Raw genomic sequence first — 26,550 nt, 5'->3', positions numbered from 1 at the left:
CAGATTCCACGTGCAATGGCACTTTATGAAAGGTGATCGACGTGTCTCGCTCGTGTTGCGAGATGCTCATCACGTTTCGGATCGAGACCGGCAGCTGATAAAAACTAGACTGAGTAATTTCACAGGTGAATCGTTCTCGAGCCGTTTCGGGACCTTTTCGTTCCTTGTTAGCACCGCTATTTGGTGAGCTCGTTCACCGTCGTTCCACGTTTATTGTTTCGTTGTACCCTTTGAATTATCTAATCGTGTCGCATTACGATTCATTGAATCAATTGTATCAGATTTGACCAATCTCGGTCGCGATACTTGCGGTGTGAAGCTAAAGTGAGGAAGTGTTTCTGCTTGCTGTTGATTTCGTAACTTTTATCCAGGCGGTAAACAAGTTTACGATGTTACACTGAACGTTTAGTTGTTTAACGCTAAACCTGCCAAGCCTTAAAAGTAATTGGTACATGTTCCCTTATAAAAATGACAAGATCGATTTTATTTAGACTGTGCGACTCCTATCATTTCGTATGAAATAATTTTTAGAATTTCAGTAGGTTTAGTGTCAAAATCACTAATGAAGAGTCAAAATGTTTACAACATGTCCAAGGCGGTAGCTGGATTATTCATAATAAAAGTTTCAAGCGACTTTTTAATCCTTTCAAACTCGTACCACAATTATGAATATAAAAATGTTTCTCACTTCAGTAATTGCGTGGAAATAAATAAGAGTTACTTTTGAATACACGTCTTTAGCAGTAATTGAAAGAAACTAAGTTTACAGTTTTACAGTCACTGCAGAATTACAGTGATTAAATGATCGACTTTGCTCCGCCCGGTAATCGTGTATGCGGATCAGAATGACTGGTCGTTCAATAAATGTAGCTCATTTGCCGCGTAGTTTACATAGATTATCTCGCAGAGCTACTCTGATAAGAGAACAACGAGAAAATAGAAGTCGAATCACTATTTCGAATTGTTGTCTCGCCGTTTCTCGTTGATTCTACGGATTAATTTGAAGAGCATCAAAGCTGAGAGCCTATTTGAGCTTCGCTTGCCGGGCAAGCCAATAAATCAGGCGAAACAACCGTACGAACGAAACGTCGGATGTAACGTGCTGTTTACCTAATTGAAGGAGGTTTTAATCTGTACCTTAAGCAACTTACAACCGCAGCAAGTTTCACTCCGGCGCGGCGAGTGGATGCGACGGTAATTGAAGAGTAAACTGTTGGAGAATGTCCCCCGAGTCCGTGTCCCGCAACTCTCGACGTGGAACTCTCAAGTGGACACGTAGCTTCGGGAAATATCTGTGGCTGCGAGCCAAACGCGACGTTTAAGTCAGATTTTCGAACGTTTCAGTCCTGGTTCTGACGTATATAGGATGCATCTTACTGTGCAGATAACGTGCATCAACCCTACGTATCGGAGATTTTAGCCAAAATTAAAAAAATGGCCCTCATATGCTCCTCAGAAATATTTGTATAGAATATCCGGGCATAATGTGTCGATCCTTTTGGTTGTACACTTTAAATCAACAAATTTCTTCACATAATAATCTCTAACGAAATTATTATTAAATTACCTTACTTCCCAGTACTTGTACCCGGGACTTGTTGATTGAAATTGTTATTGCTGTTGAAAGATCTACCGAAACATCGTCAGTCAAAGATTCAAAAATTATGGGACAATCGTCGGATATATAAAACGTGAAAATCTTAAGATTGGAGTGACTCGCGTCATCTAGCTAGCAACCGCAAATGCGAGGGTGGTTCCAGCGACAAAAGCGACCCAGGAGCACGACGACGTCATTAATCGTGACAAACCGGAAAATCCCTGACCCTCTTCGTTCCACGGCCAAGATGACGTATAGCTCGTCGAGTGTTCCAGCCGGGGGGGAGGGGGGGTACAAATGTTTCCGAGTAACAGTGCTAACGAAACACAAGAGGCGATGGTGTGAGTACCAGCCGCGTGTGTCCGATTCATAGAGTAGGATCGCGCAGACATTAAAAAAGAGGAAGTCTGGTACGTGTCGGCCGGCAAAATGGCAACATAATTGTGACAGACGATCGGGCAGGTTCGGAAAAGAGACGGGAATCGAGGACACTGGTGTACAGAGAGGGACGGGACACCCGGAGAAAACGACAGGATGCAAATTACAGCGCGTGCGGTCGACCGCGGCCATTAAACGTTAGCGCCACCGACATTTCGTCTAATTCTACTCGATAGTCCCGGAAAATACGTGTACCCACGCGAAGGGATTCCGACGAATCCGCAAATCGATGGCGATCGATGCCACTGAACCCACAATTTATTGTTTAAATATATTTCGTGCGGGGAGAATTCGTTGCGACCTCCTTATCGACAATCCTTGTGCAAGATTATAAAAATTGTCTGCATTGATTGTAACATACACGAGCTATAATTATATATATAGACTGCGGATTTATAACAAAAATGGATAAGTCCAATTTAGAAAAGTTTACAGGTGAAGAGAATTTAGAAACACCAATGTATTATTTTTAATCCACTGAAATGATTAAAGAAGAAAAGTATTTTTTCCTTGGCTCCTGTTTCTTAAAATTGATGCAGACAATTTTTATTTTGAAGAAAGATCCGCAGTCTATTTATATACGTATAGTGTTTGGGTGTTTCGTTGGCAACGGGGATCCGTTGGCCCAGGTCAAGCGCAAAGATCTCCCCCGCAGACGCGAGCTCCGAGAAAGACGAGGAAACCCGATCCCCTAATCTCGTGTAAGGTCACGGCCGTGATTTTACGGGATCCGGGCCACCATTCCGGATCAACAGACCCGGTACTTACGACATCGACGACCATGAAAGAGAGTCTTTTATTCCGGAACCCTTCGACCGGAAAATTCCTGTATTCACGAGCCCGCGATCGTGAAACATTCTGCCCCGATGGAAGACTATATTTTTCGACCAGGAGGAAGGAGAGAAACTAGTAAACCTTTTATCTTTACTGTTACAACCCAGGGAACAATTTTCCGAACCTCTCTTTTCGACGAAAAACGAAATGTATGTTTCGGGTTTAAGCTCTATCGAATTTTTATGAACACCGAGGACAATGTAACACGTGACAAGTATTTAGTAAACAATTTTTTTTTCGGTCTTACAATTGAAACTTTAGGTTTAGTCTACAGATGGTAGAAATGATTTAATTGTTCTGGGAAATTTCTGTTCCATTTTAAGCTAAATGAATCGAGTAATCAAGGAAAGTACGTTTTGGTTTGATCAAAACTGTTGCAAATTAACCAACGAAAATGTGCATGAACTCCCCTGGTTTGAAAAATAACGATTGTGGTTCAGTCAATATGTAATTTAACACTCAGTTTTCAACATTTATCTGAATTAACATGGACACTGTCGGTTTGGATTCAGTTTTGTTTTATCCTGATAACGTAAATGCTAACAATATTAAAGATCGTACGTGATTCAATAATTTGCGTGTTCCCTTGAGAAATTGGATGACCAACAATATCAAGGGTTTTCTCATTTTTTTTAGAATGAGACACCCGGGCTTACGCACCCGCATTAGTCATCCAGGATAAGATATTAGGGTAGTCATCCATGCCCATCCCCTATTTTTCGACGTCCGTACCTAGGGTGCACATTGGGTTACGAACTCTAGTAATTCACCTTTTGCTTAATAAATTAAAAAATTAAATGTTCTTTCGACCTAGAATAATTCCATTCTGTATCATTTTTTTCATTTTATGGATACGAAATTGATATAATACCTCGTACAATAAATGTTTAGTAATTGATTAGATATGTAGCAACATATTTAGTAGTCCAAAGCACTGGTCTAAACGATATTTTAAATGATTTAGCAATTTTTAGTGGTGACTCCGATTCACCACAAGAGTGCTAAGGTTAAGCGTTCCTGAATTTGCTATGGAACAGTGTTGGGAAAATTTTATTTTGAATAATAAATAATTAAATAATAAATAAATATACCTCGATAAACGTGTGATTTTAATTGCAAATAATAACTAAACTTTTTATTTAAATAAATTGTTATTTCTTATTTGCAAATAATGCATTATTTATTATTAATAAATAATATAAATATTTAGTATTTGGATTGAGGTGGAAATCAAATAAATAGTTTTTAGTCTTCTCTTATTTCTTGTATTTTTTTTTATACAATGGACACGTGCGCGTGTTTTGTATGCTATAGCAAACTTTTCAGGTATTGATTTAGACTAGCTCAAATAATAAATAACTTGTTATTTAAATTTTCATTTAAATAATTATTTATTTATTATAAATAAATTTATTTATTGCCCAACACTCTCTGCTATGGACCATCAATTCCAGAATCAGTGACACAACATTTCCGAACTCTCTCACCGGAACTTCTGTCTAACAGCACATGCTTTTACATTTGCTAAGAAATGTTCAGACAGCAACGTAGAAATTGAGTGTGGATCGAGAACACAACGTAGTCCTACGAAAGGAGTGTGTATAAACGTTTCCTCGGTCCATTAGAAAAATGTAGGTCAGAAACTCGCCGGGAAGGGAACTTTGTAAGACGTTTTAATCGAGGAACCAGCTCGAATATGAGGCTATGTGAAAGCTCCTTGACCGAGGGTGGACAAAGAACGATTTTCTCTTAGATTTTAGGGCCGTTATTATTCATCAGCATACTGGCACAGAAAAACATCTCTCGATTTAGGCTCCTCCTTCTGCCTTGCACTCCATTTATGTTTGTTCTCCTTTTCTTATCTCTCCAACACACTCTCACACACACGCGCACACCCTCCACATAGGATACGAAAACATTTTCGATTTCTCTGCCCTCAGATGCCAGATTTACAACTTCTGTTAATTACTTTTTTTCAGTTCGTACACTCCTGATATATTGTACGGGTGAGTTATTGAAAACTTTCAATGGAACTTTCTTATTTATCTTCACCATTTTACAATTTCGTTTATTTTGAATACTTTCTCGAATGAAGCATCCGGAAAAGCAAATTAACGATTCACTAGCACGTTCGCGTTAGTGATTGCATCGCTGGCGGCTAGTCGCGGCAACAATGTTTGCTGAATCTGTTTTTTTTCCTTTGTACTCTAATTACAAAGCTTCACAACAGCGGATATTGATGCGTGGTCGATCTCTTCTCGTACTCGCTTTTTTAAAAAATTCGTTACGCGTGTCTGCGCTCGCTTTTTTCCCCTCCCCGGTTGCCAAAGTTTTTAATTAAATCCGTCGCTGACGACCGACAAATATTTTCTCGTTCATATTATTCGGCATTTTTTCTGTTTTTCCGTTTCGTGCCGGGGAACGCGATTGCTCGTTTTTCTCCCTTTATTTCAATTAAAATCACGATACAGCCCAGCGTTTGCAATCCTTAATTGATGCTTTGCCGCTTGCAGCATGAATCTATTTCAGTGTATTAAATCGCACCTTCGATATATGTAATTGACTGTGTGTCGTCGATGACGTCGTAAGATGGAGCAGTATCCGCAAGAGTTTTCGAGACACGGACAATCGAAGTCTTGTTAATTCGTTATTTATAAAAACGGAGCCACGGCATAGAGTCGGTTTTTGATATGCAATGGGTGTCCCACTATTCGTATACCTTTTAGAAATTAATTATTTTTTGAAAATTGGACCCAACAGCTTGAGTTTTTTCAGACGTTATAAGGATTAGTTTACTAGCTAATGTGTAAATAATTTTTTTTTAATTGGTCGAAATTTTGCAAAGGAAAACGTAAAGGTCACGATTTTTAAATTTTTTATCTGTGCCTTTTATCTGTGTACGTAGTCTGCCTATCTGCCCGGAGTTATCAATATTCGAGTTTTCGAGACGCGGCGAGATTTTTAATAGAGTACGAAATAATTGATGTGCGGACACGCGAACCATTCCTGTCGACAGCCTTCGGCGCGGCGTCGATCGCCAAAGCTTTTCGTACTCGGAACTTCGGGAACCGCTCTTTGTAATCCTATTAAAGTCTTGAAACTGGCACGGAACTCGAATTTTCGGGTCTATTTCCATCTTCTACCTGGCAGACGCCTTCCGTCGGTTCGTCGTGCGATTAAATTATTTCCGTGATTCCCAGCAGACGTTGAGCAATAGTGTGTTAGTCGTTTGTCAACGTACGGCAGCCCTTTAATCGGCAGTAAGTAGTCCTGTAAAATTGCAACTTGTCATTCGAATACGCCGAATTTTCATAGAACTTGGACAGCACGCTCCTCCGACATTCGTTCTAGTGAAACTCGAGATCAAATATTCAGAGCGTTCCCGCACTCGTTAGCCCGCGTTTTTCTTGCAAATGATAAGTATACAGAAAAAATGAAAGGGGAGAAGGTCGCATTGTTTTCCGCCAACAACATGACTGTGGAACGGGTTTTTTTTGCTTATTTTCGTAGAAACGAAGGTGGTCTTCAATTTTTCGTTTCAATGTCGCGTAAAAGACAAATTCAATCGTACGTGATGCAATAATATTTGAAGTCGTATAAGGTCAAGGATCTCAGAAACTTAGATCTTGGAAACTGAAGTCACCTTCATTTCTCCCCAAGTACAAAAAAAATTTGATCGTAAAATAGTTTACTTCCTTTCTCTCTGGTTACTACCAATGCACATTCTGGCAAGTTGTAATTCTATAAAGGCCTTATTATAGAATCGAGTAATTTCGTCCGTTTCGAATTCAATGTGTGAGATCGCGTAATTTTTTCAAACCACTTTGGGAAAGCTAGATTCAATGCACGATAGTTCCAGCGGTAATGGCACTCAATTCGCGCGGCGATGATACACGAGGAAATCCCTTTGATCGAATAATACGCAAACCGCGAAATTGAAAGCGCGACCATATAGTCCCGGATGGAAAACACTCGCCGACTCGCTAATTAAATCTTCCCCGGTCGGCGTGTTTAACACGCAGATCATTTTTTTCCGGGTAACTCGGGTCACGTGCTCCAACAGGAACAAGGTCAAGTGCCATCCGCAATTAACAAAGGATCCCCCCCGGAAGTGGCGGGCATCGCTCGCCGCGCGCGTTGTCTATTCCGGTCTTTCAGAAAGCCGCCTCGCTCTGTGTACGTGCTTTTTCGTCCGCCTGGCTCAATACCGAATCCCCCGAGTGCGTTACCATGTTTGACAAACAGAGGTCCCAGAAAGAAAGGAGTTGTACTTAGTCGGCAGAACAATTATGGCGACTTTCTTCAAGCCACTTCGAGTGGCCTTTTAACCGACATCTTTCTTGAGTACACAGGCCAAATGTGTTTTCGCTACTGAAAAGTAGTTTGCTCACGGCAAAGCAGTAATTATCGATTCCGGCTAGACAAATTTTTAACTTTTTCATAGTGCCAACTCCTCTCGAATGTCTCCACAATTTCTTTCAATACGTTGTTGACCGAAGACACAAAATTGGCGACTTTCGACAAATTTTATTGTTGTGTACAACGTGGTAATGCGACACGCCGCGCCGGTTGTTAGGATAATTATGAACGATACTGCATGTTTTCTTAATATACTATTTTTTTTCTGTGTCTTGTTATAGTTAATTTGCATGTTCCTTTCTTTAAGAAATTGGTTAATTGCAACACTATTGTAAGATTATTTATGTCCTAACTGTTACACTTTATTTTGGTGCAGCTCACGTGAAGATTCAAACGATAACATTCTCAATCTGTGTATTAGATACAATCATATTTAGCTTGATGCAAAAAGTTGTTATCGCAGTGTAGCACCTTTTTCACTAATTTATATACTATTGATGTGTATATTAAATCCTGATGTATATTCATCCCTTTAAATCGAACTGTTCACATGTGAAACACATTTTTTGTCTCACTTTAATCAGAAAAATGTATCAAATGTGCTGGAAAAAGTTTCGATAAAGAAATAATTGAAAGCAAAAAATCTCTCGTCAATCAATTGATATTGCCTCGCCGATATACGGTGGATCAAACGGCTTTGATATTTTTAGTTAAAACAATTTAGTTTACTATATGACGCAAAAATGAAAATTAGAAAAAATCGTTATCGTTCGGTCCCCTTTCAACAAAGGCGATGCTATTCGCTGTATTTAATTCTGTATCGCATCACACTTCTCGTCGTTCGTGCTTCTGGGCCCCTCGAGGGATACACCCCGTAAGGTTCCATAATTTCCTGATCTTCCCTGGGATCCGTGGAATTTTCGGGGCGCAGAACGGTTGATCGAAGCTCGCTCGAAGTCTGTGAAAATCTGGCGCCGAAAAGTCGCACCATTCGACACGGTACGCATTTGACCGAGTCGCCATGTGCGTTCTATCGAGCGTACATGAAATCGGAAGCGGGGTAGGAACGGTTCGTCGGAGGAAGAGGAGCTCAAGGACACCGGCTCAAGGTGTGCGCACGGTCGCCGGACGTCCTTAATAAAGAGCAGGGTCGAACGGGGCACTCCTTCCTCGCGGCCGTGACTCCTCGCGACGCGTTATTCCAGGCTTTTTGGGTCAAGTCCATGATTAAAGTTCGTCCACAGGCTATCGGTCCTAGTTCCGCGTTTAATTAACGGGTCTGGCCGAAAGCTGGCCGGTTTTACACGAATCGCGAAGAACTCGGCGAGACCAAACCGCTAGCCGCGTGTTTCATTTGCTTAATGAAATGACAAGTTTGTTTGCCGGTAATTTTTATTCGCCGCCTGAAAGCAAGCCTGAACTCGGCTAGTTCGACGGCAGTTTTAATCTTCAGGATGAAAGCAGCCAGACAGATCCGGGTGTCTCCGATTCGCTGGGTTTCCCAGGAAAATTAAGGTGTGCCGACTGCACCTCTTAAAAATTCGAAACGGCCGCGAGTTTTCGCTAAAATCCGTGGTCTCGGCGTTTTGGAACACTGTGCGGCGCAGCGCCCTGCCGCGCCGGTCGCGGATCGAATTTTAATAACACAGTTTCGGTGGAGCAGACCCGCTCAGGGCTTGTTCCCAGAAATCGCGATCGACGCAATGATTTCCCTCGCGGGGGTGGATCGTCAGCGGCAGGTGCTGTGGATGAAATACGACGAACGGGAGATCGTGCCACGATTCTATCGTGGGCGCGCGCGAGAACTAGGTCAATCGAAGAAGCGATACGTTCGAGAGAAATTTCCATTCTCGCAAGGCTGGCTTCGATTACGCTTGCCGCTGCAATTAGCCGCACGATCCGCGCCTGTACGAATCCGATACGCGCCGCCTCTTGTCGCCTCCCGATCCTCGTCCTCAAAGCTGAAGGATAGGTACAGGTGTATTCCTATCTACGCGCGCTTGTCCCCTCAAAATCTCGGTCGAGTACGTGTATCTATCCGGGGAATATCGAATCAATGCGTCGTTCGAGGATCCCGGATGGAGCCGGTGAATCTTACAATACCGGAAGCGCAGCGCTTTTGCCTATGCTCTCGTACGCTGAACATAATTCACGGATATTTCAGTTCGCCGATCAATTAATCTCTTTGGCTGCCTCGAATCCGTGGTGCAGTGATGTCCGGGACCGAAGTGCCACTTATATCGTGTACACATGTATTTTAATCTCTCGTTGCTAGCCTAGTACTAATTCATTGATAAAACTCCTTTGAGTCGAATGATTCTTTGTCACATCTTCACTTTTCTTCACTTGCTCAGATTGTCCCCTAAAATAGCTGCAGTTACTTGATAGGTTTAAAGACCAAAACAATCGGAGTATAAAAACATATTAAAATCCAAGATCAGTCACTTTCAATTTCAATTTAGTTTCTTGTCACTCGAGCCGTCCCCCACGCAGCTATTCGAATGCATTTTTCTTCATTTTCAATAAAAGATCGCTATCCATGACGGGAATGAGAACAAATGGCTGCGACCTGCCGGAGGCGCAATGAATAATCAGTCACTTTCGATTGCGGTTCACGTTCGTCGTGTCACCATCTTTTCCAGCCGTTGCGTTGCCGCACCCCTTTTCGATTCACCCCTCATTTCCTTCCGCGTGGATTCAGTTTCACAACAATGAAAGTAAACTGCCGAAAATTGTAGAAGACATAATGAATAAACAGTCTTTCACTCGATTTTTATTCATTTCTACACTCCTCTTTCCAAAGGGTGTTCAAATTGTATATTCTCTCTTTTCATCTTCTCGTTTAGCTGCGAATCTTAATTTCAATTAGCTCGAAATAGCTGTTTATTAGTTGATCTAATTACTTGATCGCGAGCTGTTGAATTCGCTCATTTTCTCTCTGTGTACATTTCAGCTCGCTTTGAAACGAGGCCAACTAAAATTTGTCGAGGAAACACGAGCACATTTTCGATGTTGGCTCGTTTTCATTAGTATTTTTCGCGGGACATTGCACAGGCTGATGGAGAGTAACATGTGCTCGTGATGCTGGTATTTTGCCAAAATTTCCTTTTATTTATTATATTTTAATTTGCGTTAATTGTTCATGATACGTGCGCACGAAAATAAAGATAAATGGAACATGCATACAGAACAGTTGGTTTTACTCTTTTACCGTGGATGCACGTAACAAGAGCATCCTTTTAATTATCATGAAATTGACTATTATAAATGTACCCATAATTATGAAAGTGGTCCAAGTCATGTGTTTCTGGTTTCGAGATATTTAAAGGAAAAGGATATTAACACTAAATGAATTCCATATAATGTTGATATAACAAGCACTATCCAACGGTTCATTTTTGACAATATAATACAAATTTTATCGAATTAATTTCGTTTAAACAAACGCTCTCTGTATTACTGTTTACAGTATCGAACATTCTAACGTAATTAAACACGAAAAATGTACCAGTGGACTGTACAAAAATTAGACATACCCTCTAACCAAGATACTATCATATGTAAATATCATTAACGTTTTTTTCTCGCTGTCGATATGCACGGGGTTAACAGTTGACACAAGGGTTGATGAGACACAGCCCGTAAACGCAGTAGCTGATCCCTCTTCCGGGCCAAGCGGATGCATTGCAGGGCTTCCACCACCTGAAGAATGAGCCGGGGGTGGATGCGTGGGGGGAATCAGCGGACGCAAACGAATCAAAATCGAAAGTAACAGTCGGTTCGTAGTTTCTGCGTCGAGCTTCGCCCGCGTTGCCTCATTTTCGGTGGAAACTTTTTGAAACCTCAATCTTCCCTACTCGGTTACGCGATTGGTGATATCGAGCTCCGACGTTGTTATCGAAACTTGGTGATTGGAGTTACTTGATCGAGTCTTGCCCTCTCTCACGACAACATAATGTATCAGAACGGATATTTGGGTTTTCCCCATTTGAAGGGCTGCCATACCTGCTACAACGGATAGTTGAGTGTAGGCGCTGTGCGAGATGGTACGCCGTAGCTAATCCACTATTCAAGAACGTGCATTCGCGGGGCTTCTACCACCTGAAGAATGAACCGGGGGTGGATGCGTGGGGGAAATCAGCGGGCGCAAACGAATCAAAATCGAAAGTAACAGTTGGTTCGTAGTTTCTGCGGCGAGCTTCGGCTGCGTTGCCCTATTTCCAGGTGGATCCACGTCGCGGGGGTGGGCATTGACGTGGCGGCGGCAAGGTAGGGGTTGGCAGAGGTAGTGGAAGTGTGCGAGACTCAGCTTATTTCTATCGATCTGCGATAGCCCGCGGGGGCCGGCCGCCTCGGCGCGACGCGGCGCGGCGCATGGCGACACGGCGGCCACCTATGCGGCCTTTAATCCGTCGCGACGCCCCCGACGTCGGGACGTGTTCGAGACGCGGAGCTACCTTTCGCCACCCTCTAGGAATCATCTCGCTTATCGAGCGCCCGTTCCTCGAACCCGCGATCCATCGTCGCGTCGTCACCTGTCAGGCGCCGAGACGCGCTCGAATCGTTCGAACTCTCTCCGACTTCGCCGAGCCGAAAATCGGGGCACCTCCGTGGTCCACCATTGTTACGTCACTGGCCGAGAACAGGTGCGTGAGGAACCAGCGTGGCGTGCGTCCCGCGGTTATCCGGCACGCGATGTCCGCGCAGTATTTTGAAAAGCGAACGGGGCAACGCCGACTGATCGTGGACTGGTGATCGTGTTGGATCTGTGCCGAGTGCGGTCGTTTTGGAAAGTGATCGAGGTGAGCTTCTTTTGGATGCTTCGCCGGTTCTACAGCCGAGATTAAACATGATTTGTTAGGAGGTTGCGTTGATCCGTACTGCTGGGAATAAATCGCTCGGAATTTTGCGTCAAATTTTAGCGATTGTATCGTTTGTTTTTGAACGCGGTAATGTCGTTCTCCGACATGTGCTCCTTCGTCACTTTCATATCAAGAGAAGTGCAATTGCTTCTGGAGATTTATGGTGAAGCTACTCCTTTGGCACGGATGTGTAGGAAAGAATTCGACGTTGCTGATCTGTGGGAGTTATTGGATAAAAATCTACAGATGTTCCAAGAATTGTCAGTAGCCCTCGGAGTTGACAAATCAGCCTTCTGAGGCAGATACAACCCACCTGAAAAATCCAAAATGTCAGAGAACGTGTTTAACCCTTTGCGCACCAGAACATTGTCGAATTTATTTTTTCGTCGAGTCTAGTGGACATATGGTTCCAGTTAAACAAAACTGTGACCTCGAGAGTTAAGTACAAGAGTTGAACAAAGGGAAACGTGTTGCGTTCAATGAGAGTTCGTTTGTTACTATTTGAGAATCTTCATTTTATGACCCCGGCAATGGTTTAATTTGATCATGTAATAGAAACCGTTTGCTCAGGGAATTTTTTCCTAGAGTTCAGAAAGCCTGCGACGATGTGTTCGATCAAGAGAGAGAGAGAGAGAGGGGGGGGGGGGAGGGGGAGCTAGATATCTGTGTTTTTGTAAATAGCGATAGGACTTAACGAACACGTGCTGTTTGAACGGATAATTGGATCGAATCGAAGAGCTGCGCGACTGTCGTGCTAGTTTCTAGACCGACACTGTACTTCGAACAGAAAAAGCTTGGTCTCTCTCAGAGACGATGCTTCTTCGGCGACGCTCTGCCAATCCATTCACAACGGCAATCCATCTTCCGGAGGAGGATCTCCCGTAGCCGATCGATCGAGTTCGAGGTAAAATAGCAGCGTCGCACTGTCAAGTTGAAAGTTGCGCGACTCCCTTGACCCACTAACGTTCTCTGGACCGAGTCCAGACGCGCGAGTGATTAATGGAAATTGGCCGGTTCGCGTGATTAACGGGCCGCGATGGTCCGGCCGGCCGGAAAAAAGAGAAGAGAACCGTCACGATTCGTGGACGGGATCAGAGAAAGCAGACCGTGCGCCGAGAATTTATTACGTATCAGTCGAGAGGCCCCGGCTAATTTATCAGCTGGACTTGTCTGCGTCCTCTCGCGATGATATTCGCTCCTCCAGGATCTACGAGCTAGGATCTACGCGTTTCACCGGGGAATTGACTTGGTCTTCTTGCTAGGATTAACACATTCGGACATGGTGATGTCTCGAGACATCATGGCGACGCATACCGACAGTCAAGACGAGGGTACCACAGCTCCAGCGTGAATAGCCGCCAAACTGAGATAGGCAGTTGATAGTCGAAACCTTAAAGACCGCATTTCTGACAATCTTTGACCTGGTAACCAAGTGTCTGTTCGAGTCTGATGACGTACAACAGGTTGTACGAACAACATGGCTGCCAAGAAATCAGGAAAACCACCGGCCTAATGAGAGCAATGATAGAAGCAATGATATGTCTTCCAAATCGCAGAACATTAGAACATCTACGACGTAGATTTTACGTCCCTACGCAGTGCTGGAGGCAGAAGGTGGAGCTAGGCAATTTCAGCTAGTAGTGCTAACGGAGTTAGGCTAACTTTGCCAATGTGTGGGAAACTTGTAGGTGTGGCACCCTTCCCAGAAGGGTAGTTCGTCCTAATTGCAGAGACATCAGTCGGCTGCGATCCTTAATGTTTTATTTGGAGCGTCGTTTATCTCGTGACCGAGTCGAGCTGTCAGTCGAGGTCTGAACGCAGTAAAGCTCCTCTTGACCTAGTGACATTTCGTTTCTCTGTCTCTTTCTCTCTTTCGGTCTCTGGCGCTCTTCGCCGAATTCACGGGTATTACATCACTGCGGAACAGTAGGTAACAGGTGCGTGAAACGTGCACGCATCGACGCCACAGATCCGAGCGGACTGCGCAGGCGGAGCTGATCAGCTGAAAATCGCGCGCTACCAGTTCTATGTATAATACATTCTATACATTGCTGTGTACATCCAATGCTTTGTTATACTCTGCTCCCTCGCGATTGTTCGACCTATCGAACGCATAAACTTGGGGCAAACGTTGGCTCCTATGCGTCGGGGAGTATTGAATACCTGTAATAAATGATTCAGTGCTTTCCGGAGCTTTTCCTTTCGGTAGTGAACCGTAAGGAATATAGTCTCGATATGTAGAACTTCGGAACCGGAATGTCGCTTGTATCGTGTACAGAGGCTTTTCCCGAGTATTTCGCCGCTTGCGTTGGACGTGGAAACGGTGAATCAGTAAACAAACCATCAACAACAGTATTGACCCAACGATCATACTTTTTTTTGTTTCTACTTACTTTTTTATGAATCGTACACCACCATTTCTCGCGTAACTTTTCTGATGCGAAAGTATTGCATAAACTCTTTTGCCAGCAGAGACCACGATCATCGATTTTATTTAATGCTTTTGGTTAATGAATACTCTAGCAAAATTACCAGGTTCCAAGTGGATTTGTTGGAAATGTCTCTATCTGGGTACGTTGATTCTAATAAACCACAATTTATACCGTATATACTTTATTGATGTTATAAAGGTGTTGCTCTAATTAACGACACAGTGTTTCCGCGTATCCTGTATTTAATCTATGTGTAAATAGCAAAAGTAAAAGCTGGGCCCTTCCACCCCTTGGGAAAATACGCCCCGTATGTCTAAACCCTTGTATGTATGTACCTAAGACGCTATGGTATAGTTGAATTCCAACAGGATTATGAATGTTTACGTAAAGAAATTAATTAAGTGAATATAAATTGTAGAGAATGGGGTAGAAGTGATTAGATGCAGTTCGTGACTGGTCCCCGCAGACCTCATAATATGATATCATCGTTAACATAATTATATTAGCTTCGGCAATCTCCGTAATAGTATGCATACCTAATAATGTAATCGTCGACGATATGTTCCCTATTCTATCTAGGTATAAATCTACATTTTATTTATGTAATGAAAGATAATCGTACCAAAAATAATATTAAGTAATGCCTAGACTGAGGATTATATGCAATTATGAATAATTTCTATTTTTTGTAGAGATCCGCAATCTAGTAATGACACACCCGTATTTAAAACAAGATATTTCTATAAAAATTCTCTAGACTTACGCTCGGCAGCAAAAGGATACTCAACTGGCACAACTATCAAAATATGCAAATACATTTGAATTGCCTTGTTTTGTCATATAAAGATTATAGCTTTCCAAGTGTTCGCGACAAAAATAAAATGCATTTCTCTCAGATGCGAAAGAATGCTGCCATCGTTCCGCGATCGCATCAATGTTCTTGACAGGCTACATTCCACGGAGACCTCGGCCACAAGCGGTCATTTTGCTTTCAAGCACAGCCTTTCGGTTGGCTGAGATGCAACATAATGCGGACGATCTTGACAACCGCATTTTCCCGTTTTTACCGTTTCAATGCTACGGGTTTTTACAAACATCCTATCGAAAATTGCCGAATGGTGTGACAGCGCTTTTCTAATTGTCTATTTCACACTCTAAATAATCAACACAAAGCCTGGACTGCGGATTGTCAGGCAAAATAAGATTTGTCTGCATTAATTAATGAATTAATTTTCTTTAGAAAGAGTGCATTCGAAGTAATTTTATCGCGTTCAGCCCGTTGCAGACACAGTGGATGCACATTCATCAGCACATTCAGCAATAAACCATGCGCAACCCGTGGTAACCAAATGAAGCCATTCATGAATTCGCCAGTGAGGCCCGCTGGTCTTATGCGCAGTCAATTAACCATGAAATCGTGTCTCCCGTTACCGTCGTTATAAATATTTCATGATCCGGATCGGTCGTCGGTTCCTCGACCGTGACAGTGATCGTTCCATGCGAACTTCGAGTGAAACGTTTCCAACAGGTTGTATGCTATTAAGGTATTGCGCTCCGACGCGAACCGACCATAAATAGTTGAGCGTTATGATGCGTATTAGAGCACCCGACGGACCAGGTTCTTTGATCTTACATTCAGCTTTAACATGCAAAAGGTATCGCTGAAAAATTCTCTCGTCGTCCCTGAAGGGTTCTAGCAATCTTCAAAAACGTTGATGTTCAGTAAAAAAAAAAGGAAACATTTTCTGTATAGATTCAAACTTACCAGAAAATAGCTTCACGAACAGTTTATTAATAATTGTGACGTGTAAAACTGAATTGTGGTGCAGCGAAAAATGTTCGATTCTCGTCGAACTTTTTCATTGAACGCTCCAGGTCAGGAACGTATTTCGAGAATTCAATTATTTGATTGGTAGTCCCCGTGAATGTTTAAAGATCTCTCTTATAATAGAACGGAAAGGTCGGCGAAGTTAGGATTTATTGGATGCTGAACGGGGAACGTGAACTTATAAAATGTTCAAGTGGACGCGGTTCCGATACCATTTCACAGAGGGCCTTATATTGCAATATTTTATGGCGCGCAACACGGAGAGTATTGACATTTCGTGCTGTGTGCTAGCACTGGCTAAATATAGTTGCTCTGTTGATTAAAGAGTGCCACTCGTGCTCACCGGCTGTTCCTTTGTTCTATTCTCTCTTTTTTTTAAAAATTGATCGCCTCTTCTGTAATGTCAATCACCAACTATGCCGATTAAAAAGCTTCTTTCCGAACTCTGGCTCGACTGTTCATTTTAATTGAAATCTTTCACAAAACATGGAGTGATAACGAAACATGTTGAAGTTATTGATTCATCGTACTCGAAATAGTTTTATGTGCAGTAAATTAATTAGTGAAATTTCGAATACTCATCGCTGTACGAATTCCTATCACTATATTGTACACTTCATTGATTAATAGTTTGAACACAATATTTACTTGTTGACTCCATATTTTGTCTATTTTCAACCGAAGCATTTGCAGCACCATTTGACAAATCTTCACAATATATCATTAAAAAACATAATAATGATGAATAACAATTATAGAACGGTTACCTAGTTACAGTTACAGTGTTCGATTAAATCATCACCGATTTTCACAAAATCCGAACTATGTCACGTTTGGCTTCATTTTAATCCGAAAAATGTCACAACTGCGTTGGTAAAAGTTTCGCGAAGAAATGATTAAAAATGAAAATGTTATGTCATTGTTATCATTAGACTGTGGATCTTTATGCAAAATAAAAGATGTTTGCATTGTTTGCAGGACACAGGAGCCAAATAAAAATTGTATTCTTCTTTTAATTATCCTATTAAGCTGAAACTAATACATTGATGTCCTTAAATATTTTTAACATGTTGACTGCTTTAAATTATACATGTTCCCATTTTTGTCATAAATGCATAAAATCCGCAGTCTAGTTACGTTGCAATTTTCGGTAATCGAGGTTTCGGGACCCCACGGATACAGCCAGCGGCAGCGAAATTAAATTTTTCACAAATATCGTGCACATCTCTTGCACGTGCATCGAGACACTGCTGTGCTTGTCCTTTTTGCGAGAAAATCGAGACAGTTACACGTGGGGAGCGTGTCGAGCGTGTCCAATCGTGACGAATCTCCGGGTACGGACTTTTAAAACGAGGAAAAACGAGGAACGGACGGTTAGCAAGCTTCTAAATTTACCGTAAATTCACCAAACCCCCCGGTTTATCAGCCGTGTGCATAGTGACGTGACCTTAATGGAGCCCTGGAAACGCAGCTGCACCGGCCGACCACTAATTTGGGGTCTTTGTTAACGCAAGCGAGAAGCCGTGGTGCGTTGAGTGGTTCCTCTGAAACGGAATGAGAATCGACCTTCCGGGGCTGAAATTCGTCCGGAGAAGGGTTGCAGAATGAATCTAGGTCTCGATGCGGGGCAGAACTTACCCCTAGATACCGTCGAGCAACGCGTACATCCTCTGAACCGTTCTGAATAAGCACGAGCTACCACGAAAATTTTAATTGCTAGAATCAAGACTTTCTCTGCGCCCCGGTGAAAGCTCCGCTCTGTCTAGGTTTTTGAAAACAATATCTGTTTCGCGAACTGAAGTTTCATGATGCCAACTCTGCTCGCTGTGTTCATTAACCAGCCATAAAAATACGGGGGTACATGATGCGTACACACAATCTCACGCACAACCTTGCCCAAGGTTATATCGTTCATCCATAAGAAAAATGATACATCTCAAAATATATTTCTAAAACAAGTACAATATAATAATAAATATATGTATAAATTGTGGTGTACTTTATAACTAATGTACAGTGTTGGGCAAATTTTATTTTAAATAATAAATAAACGTGTGATTTTAATTGCAAATAATAACTAAACTTTTTATTTAAATAAAAGTAATTTAAATAATTCCAAAAGTGATCTATTTATTAATTCTTATTTGCAAATAAAAGATTATTTATTATTTGGATTGAGGTGGAAATCAAATAAACAGTTTTTGGTCTTCCCTTATTTCTTGTATTTTGTATATACAAATGAACAGGTGCGCGTTTTTTGTCTGCTATAGCAACCTTTTCAGATATATCGCCAGGGTTCGGGCCCGTCCGGAGGGCCTAGCTGCCTATGAAAAAATACAATTTAATTTATTATTTGTCAATACAAATAATAATTGAAATTGTATCTGTAAATAACAATTAACTTTATTATTTTAAATAATTCTATTTAGACTTGCTCAAATAATGAATAATTTTTTTTTGTTTTTTATTTGAATATCCAAATAACAAATAACTTGTTATTTAAATGATTATTTATGTATTGCCCAACACTGCTAATGTACATGACAATTAACCCAGTATCTAAATAAGAACAACTCTTTTTCATTTCGAACAATTTTAAGTAATTTTCAAATGGCGTTATGAATGAACGGTATTATAATTGTGCAAAATCTAAATTAATGTACGGACCCATTCGATCATGACAGTATACAGGATCATCAGGATATCAGACAAGTGTACAGGATGGCCCATTTGTCTTGAGACAGGTCTGGGTTAGTTTGAGCAGTAATTTTTAATGCTCGGTTTACGGTTGATGAAGAAGTGACGTCACCGCAGTGAAATTCGAGGCACGCAAGGTTGACAGAACGGTGCAGAGTGGTGTCTCGACGAGTCATGACGCGCGATTGATTCTCGCATAAGCAGGTTCTCGCGTTTAGGCGTCTCGTATACGTACGTTTACGACTGGCTGTCGTTTCCGTGGATATTCGCACGCGGGCGCACCTCGGCAGCCTCGAACGGCCGAACTTCAATGGGGGTCTTAATTAACGCGATAATTTCTGCCGGGTGCGCCTACTGTGATGATTCGTCGTTGCATTCTGACGTGCACATGAGATGCGACGGAATACGTCGAGCACTATTTTGCGGAAACATCCTGTTCTCATAGGGAAAGCTCAATGGCGCCGTAATCCCGAGGCGAAGCGCCTCGGGTACACGTCAACGAGTTGACTGACGCTTGTAGCTGCGAACACGGTGACACGGCCATTGAAATCCCGGCAAACGCTCGATTTAGACGATTCGGAAATCAGAAACTTACCGAGCACATTATCCCCAATAGTCCAGTCTCGCAGGTCGAAAAAAGGGCGTGTACCTGGAAAGTATTCCGAACTTAATGAAATTTTGGCACGTCATTTGGGGGTACTCTGGGGAGTCGAATCTGAGTTTTCAGCCTCGAGGACCCTGTGCTAACTTGGGAAGGGGGAAAAAACCACGATTTTTGTTACCTGTTTTTGGTATTTCGCCTATAACTCAAAAACTATGAGTCCTACCAACTTTTCCTTTTCATTTTTGAGAAGAGCATTAAATTTCCTTCAAATTTCACTGGTCTAACGTATTTTTTGACCTAATAGGTACCGATAGACAATGTACGGGGTATACATAGTATGTATATTATATGTGGATGTGTTGAAAAACTAAAATTATGAGCCAAAAACTTGCAATTTCCTGCTAAATGTCACAATGTGTGGCTCAAAATGTAATTTTGAGAAACATTTCCTAATTTTGAACGGCCGTCTCTCGGTACCTATTGGGTCAAAAAATACGTCGGAACAGTGAAATTTGAAAGAAATTTAATGCTCTTTTCAAAAATGAAAAGAAAAAGTTGGTAGGACTCATAGTTTTTGAGTTATAGGCGAAATACCAGAAACAGGTAACAAAAATCGTGGTTTTACCACGATTACCGCAGAATTATCGCAGAATTACCCGCTGCGCGTTTCGTTGCGAATGGCCAAGTCGAGGAGATGAATGCAGCCCTGAAAATTGGGGTTGGGAAATCTATTTGATCGTATATGACGCGAAGTATCGGATGAAAATTTCGAAATGCAGTGGATTTCCGAAAAGATTGGAGTTTTTAGTATCGCTGCCGTAATATTTTTCCGGCTGTTGTCATTAAATTTTTCACGATCGTATTCGTGAGATCCGAAACACGAGGGTAATTCCATATGACGAAACTATTTGCTAACTTATGGTTCTCAGGCGTCCAATATCGACTAACTACTTTCCCCGTCAGAACCGTTAAAATCACGTCGTGTCGGCGTGTATAGTTGATCGAGCAGACGGGAAAACGAGGTTCCGTTCACAAATTGTTTCATGTTCCCCGTCAACGAGAGAATTGTATCCCGTGACAGAATAATGCCTACGGGAACTCGATTCTGCTACTTCGTGATTAACTGACAGGGTTATCAGGGATCCGTCAGGAATGCATTTCATCGCTCTCCTTTCGGTACAGTTTTTTGCAGGTTCGATATCCTCCAAGATATAAAATAACAAATATAAATGTAAATATATCACGAAGCAAGCATTTGGTAAGCCGTTCGCTAATTAATTGCAAATTAGAAAGAAGCAATACTTGATTGACGATCGCGGATGTCATCTGGACAAGATTCAACCAGCGAGTCTGGTAATGTTTAATCAACACGCCGAGGACAGATTGCAAATATTTAATTACGACTTGGCTTTACAACTTCGCAGCGATTGCGCACCGCCGCGCTGCTATAAAAGTTTCTTTAACGCTTGTTCGTCTCGTCTTTTTCGGCGCGGCGACTTTAATTAAAGCATCATGAGGAGTGGAGCAATTAATAGCCGTAATGAAAAAACTTTATTCCTGCGGGAGCAACAGACATGGAGGGGAAACAGAGCCCGGCAAAAATCCCTCGGTGTCTTTCGTCCGCAATGAAAAAGGATTTAGCAATCGTAATTACGAATCGCTTGGTAATTACCCGCGTTCGTGTATCGCGATTGTTCTTTTTAACTGTACGTGACTTTCAAAGGAGTCTATCGCGTAAACAATATTACCTACAGATTGGTTCCGCAATTTTCTGCGATAAACTGTTCCCTTTGACGGTATAACACTCTTAGCACATTTTGCATCATCAATGTTTCAACTCCTTTGATGCTTCATGCTTTTTTTCGTGGAATTTTACATTTTAATTGATTCAAAAGCAATGTCGTTATTAAATCACGCGGGCACTCTGTCGAATAAAAGCTTTTAGCAAATCGTGTTTTCCATAATTTTTCGTCTAAGCATGAGAACCGAATACGGAACGTTGGAAAATGAATTTTCTTGTATATAGTATGGCGAGTTGGGTTATGTTTGGACGTTTTAATGATGGAGTGTTGTTTTCGTGACTTTTTCCAGAGAGGTGCGCACAGTCGTGCTCAACAAAGGCTCATCCGGGCTGGGTTTCAACATCGTCGGTGGCGAAGATGGCGAGGGAATTTTCATTTCCTTCATCCTAGCCGGAGGTCCGGCTGACCTTAGCGGCGAGCTGCGTCGTGGTGATCAAATAGTCAGTGTCAATGGCATTAATCTACGGACAGCCACCCATGAAGAGGCCGCCGCAGCCCTCAAGGTACGTCGAAATTACGTTTTCGCGGTTCTGCGTCGCAGTGGTCGATCCTTTGTAAAACTATCTGAAATTAAACCTCAGGGCGAATAGTCTCCAATCAAAAATTGTTGTTTCCAGTTACTCGAACAGTGCCGATTCTAGGAGACACTGTGGACAGATATTGCATTCTCAGCCATTTTATCCGTTTCATTTTACCATGTACTAACGCGTCAACTATCAGCTCGATCTCATGTATTACAGAATTAGAAATGAATTATATCCGAATTTTTTAAATGCAACAGGATTAAAGTAGCATCCACTGTGAGAAACTTTAACCAACTAAGGTGACGTAATGGATTAACGTTTTAATTTGACTAATTGTTTGTGCCTAGGGTACCGGACAGACAGTGACGATCGTGGTACAGTACAAGCCCGAAGACTACAACAGATTCGAGGCGAAGATCCATGATCTTAAACAACAGATCTCCCAGCAGAATATGATGACAGGTACCCTCATGAGGACCTCGCAGAAGAAATCACTTTACGTCAGGTGAGTCACGGGGATCCATCGTTTAAGTGCATCCAATAAACCTCGAACAAACTAAAGATGAAGAATCCTAACTGACTGAAAGTTTGATCTGCCATTGCGTCAGTGGATTCTAGGGGCACCATAATTATATCTGAAAGTCACAGTTTAACCCAGAGGTGTAGTCAAATAGCCCTTTGAGAGCAAGAGCTGTCCTCAAAGCTTGTGATGAGCTACAGCGAGAGAAGGACGGAGACAATAACATTGCGTCAGTGAGGCTCATAGAGGAGGTCTGATAAGACAGAACCCGCGTGACAGTGATTTTCGTGACGTTATCTTACTCGCAGATAGCCCCACAATGGAGTTATTTGCTCTTCAGGGACGTAGCTTGCTCTTTATAGGTCAGTCGAGCTTTAGAAACCGTTTTAACTGCTCGGCTCTAGAAGGAAGACGCGAAAAGACCTAACAATTACTTCTTTAACGTCTTTCTATTCCTACTTAACGCGTCTAAAGAGATATTATGCTCGCAAATGTCAGAGTTCGTAGAATAATCATCAGAAAATCAACAGAACAAGTATTAAATGAGCGTTATTGCCTCGGGCAAGTTTAAAAGTGTTAACTCCCTCTTTTCGTACTCCATTTAATGGAGTACTTTGTTGACCGTTAGATGGCGCTGCAGTCACGCCGGCGTACTAGCCTCTCCGACGGGCAACATGCAGCCGAATATTGCAAAATCATTGCTCGGAAACGTAAAAGAACGACTTTTGAAGCAAACAGCGCGCTAGATTGATCTTTTATCTAGCGATTTTGACTAATAAAACCCCCCGTCTTTGCATTATCGAGAAATCAGAACGCATTTCCCTGATCCTAGCAATTCTCGCGTACGTATACGTGGTCTAGCGGTGTGTGAGTGTACTCTAGCGGTGTGTGAGTGTTCACGCGCGACCGTCATCTGCTAGGAGACGGCCCCCTTAATTGATGACCATTTGGTCATCAACTGGCGACACTGGGTGAGAGAGCAGTTGGTTAGTCTTAATAAGTCAGTAGGAACCTTCAGAAATTCAGTGTACATCAGTGGTGGTCCTTCGATTGTAGACAGCACCAAGCGAAATATTCAAAGGGCTTTCCTGAAATATCAGTCCAATCCTTAACACTTCACGTACTTCATGAACAGGTCATAAATAATGTCAGCGTAATCAATTCGTTTTCACTTGTTGCTGCGCAGAGCGTTGTTCGACTACGATCCCAACAAGGACGATGGTTTGCCAAGCCGCGGTTTGGCATTCCGTTATGGCGAAATCCTGCACGTGACGAACGCCAGCGACGACGAATGGTGGCAGGCCCGAAGAGTGAATCCTCAGGGGGTGGAGGAGGGCCTTGGAATAATTCCGTCGCGCAGACGATGGGAAAGGAAGCAACGCGCCAGGGATCGTTCTGTCAAGTTCCAAGGTCACATGCCGGTCATTCTTGACAAGGTAAGCGTTCTTGTCAACTTACTACAGAAATCAATCCCACCTAGGCCAACTGTCTTTAGATAACTACTCGGCAACACTGGAATTATTAATGGTCTTTGGATTTGTAAGTTTTCCCGAAAAAATCGAGTAGATACTCTCTGACGAATGCTACAGGACTATTTATTTGTCTTTTTCTGCAGTTCTTGCCGTCCGTTGTATCAGATTGGCTAATAGAGAATTGATTGGTTGCAGCAATCGACGCTGGATAGGAAAAAGAAGAACTTCTCGTTCAGCCGGAAGTTCCCGTTCATGAAGAGCAAGGACGACAAGTCCGAGGACGGTTCGGATCAGGAACGTGAGTATCCCGAAACAATATCGATAGTATCCTGCACGTTCTGTGCATGTTCAGACCCGTTATCTATTGTGGTTTTTTACGTGAAGTTTTTTATTTATTTTTAATTTAAATTCTCGTCGTATTACTTCAGCCACTATTACGTATATCGTAGACCCGTGTGTTTGAACATACGATTAGTATTTTCTTCCACGCGTGTACCGCAACCCCCCCCCCTTCTTTCCGATTGATTTGTTCATACTCCGCTGGTGAATAATCGTCGAGTCAGCGGCCGCCCTTGAAACGAATCTGTTTGTTCGATGTGTTCCTTAGAGAATTGGTAACAATCTTTTGGTAGTGTCGATGGTTTGTCTTCATACGTTTTACCCTTTTGATATCTTGTCATTTTCTCGATGTTAACGTAGCGGTATTGTCGTACGAGCGGTAAACCGAGGACGCCATCGGCGAACGAAGAAGAGAAAGAACGTAATTCCGATCCCCTGTAGAATCTTTGTCAAATATTATACCGTTTAGACACTCGCGACAGGTACGACGAATACGCCCAACCTCCTCCGATTGAGCTTTTGTATTTTTAAATGATTGTGAAACGTGACATGTGTTTTGTTTTTGCCTGCTTGTGTAGGGTCGCCCACGACACCCGAGAACGAAAACGATCCTACACGTAAGTATTATTCCATAGTTGATCAAACATGCAACCGAAAAGGGAAACAGTCGGACACGATCGGTCACACACGTCACACTCGACTATACACGCATATACACGTTAACACACACGCGGATCTGAACGCGCACACACGTATTCTATCAACGAATTTACACAATAGTATCCACGAAAACGATAGAATACAGAAGGATATGGCAAATGGACAGAAAAACGATCGAAACAGCGTTCCCACGAACGTTACACTTCTCGAGAAATCTTTGTGTGTTTCTCTCTGCTGCACTGTCTTTGTACTCTTATCCGCTTTGCATGCTGCAACCTCACCCCTGCATCCAGAGTTCATGCTTGCAATTTTACTAACCTATCAACGAGCGCACGTCGTACACGTTCATTCGAATCGCTTTCCAACTGACCAAACTTAGCTGTGAGTTCTCGTAGAATTGTGTAGATGCTTCCTCTAAATGCCTGCCGCTGTCCTGCACGCGTAGCTTCACGGTGGACGAAAGTTTCGGCGCGAATCACGTCGTCGATGACGGATCCGACGGAAATTTCCGTTTGTCGGATATTTCAACGATTCGTACCCTCCCGAGGGCAATGCACTCTCCGATTTTGCGCGCAGTTTATTTTTTTTTCTTTTTACAACCATCGTTCATGTTCAGAGAACGAAAATAGCCGTCGAAGTTGAGGCTGCAAACCGTGTTCGATCATTTGTTTCCCCAACTACTAATTGCCGAGGAACACTTTGTACGATTCCTGTAAACGTACGTTCCGTCCAGACAGATCTGTTGAAAAGTTTCTTTGGGAAATGTGGAGAACTGTAACGTTTTTCACAAATTTCTTTTGTAATGCCCATTGCATTTAGACGATGTCTAATTGTTTATCATTTTATCGATATTATATTCTAATGAAAATTCGAAAAATTTGCAACTCCAACGTTGAGAGACATTTTCATCCCTTAGACATGAATGAAGGTTAATTGTTTCAAGTCTTATATTACATATAACTTCGATCAAAATCGGAGGGATGTTTAATCTTTTTTTATTGTAAATCTTGTCCGGGAATTTACTTTTTCCGTATAATACATTGTTTATGAACTTCGAGATCATAATCAAACGTTTTACTTGTTGTTTTACTTGTAAATGCAGTTCAATTTGGTGTTGAATGGGTTGCTTTCATATTCGAGACACTCGAGAAAAGAGGTCGGCGGAAAGCTGACTGTACACGACGTTTAAGAGCGAGGCCGTTTTGCGGAAGGAGAGTAGGAAAGTAGCTTTTAGGATCGCTTCTGACACTTCACGGAAGCATGATTACATACCCGGGGACGACATCTTTCGTCGATCGCGAGTTGAAAGACATTACAGCGATTAACGTGTTGACTGTCGAAGGAATTTCTGTTATGGCGGACGTCCAGTGGCCTGCTAGTGTCTTTAACATTGCAGAATTCAGTGGATTTCAGTACTATGGATACCTCAGTCAATGTTTTCGTAGAAAGTCTCTTGAAGAATACACTTCTAACTTTAACATCCGTTTGAGAAGAACAAAATGATTTTGCGATCATGAATTTTGATCATCAATTTGATCTTTTGCATCAGAAGCCAATAGCAAAAATAGATTAAATTTGAAAT

At 42.2% G+C, this 26,550-nt stretch overlaps 1 protein-coding gene across 21 annotated transcripts in view; it reads left to right on the top strand.

Moving 5' to 3' along the window:
- Nucleotides 1-26,550, top strand: part of LOC143208036 (disks large 1 tumor suppressor protein-like) — a 397,450-nt gene that overhangs the window by 362,228 nt on the left and 8,672 nt on the right. For 17 of the 21 annotated variants that reach the window (XM_076422075.1, XM_076422079.1, XM_076422069.1 and 14 more), the window contains 6 exons: nt 4,849-4,875; nt 21,743-21,956; nt 22,325-22,482; nt 23,684-23,933; nt 24,165-24,267; nt 24,887-24,925. In XM_076422075.1, the coding sequence (XP_076278190.1) occupies nt 4,849-4,875; nt 21,743-21,956; nt 22,325-22,482; nt 23,684-23,933; nt 24,165-24,267; nt 24,887-24,925 (791 nt within the window). The remainder of the gene's footprint in view (nt 1-4,848; nt 4,876-21,742; nt 21,957-22,324; nt 22,483-23,683; nt 23,934-24,164; nt 24,268-24,886; nt 24,926-26,550) is intronic. The other 4 variants (XM_076422072.1, XM_076422062.1, XM_076422073.1 and 1 more) reach the window with 2 other exon arrangements.

This window comes from Lasioglossum baleicum, chromosome 4 (assembly GCF_051020765.1).
Source record: "Lasioglossum baleicum chromosome 4, iyLasBale1, whole genome shotgun sequence".
In the NCBI taxonomy this organism is placed as follows: Eukaryota; Metazoa; Arthropoda; class Insecta; order Hymenoptera; family Halictidae; genus Lasioglossum; species Lasioglossum baleicum.
This window is presented reverse-complemented; position numbering and strand designations above follow the sequence as displayed.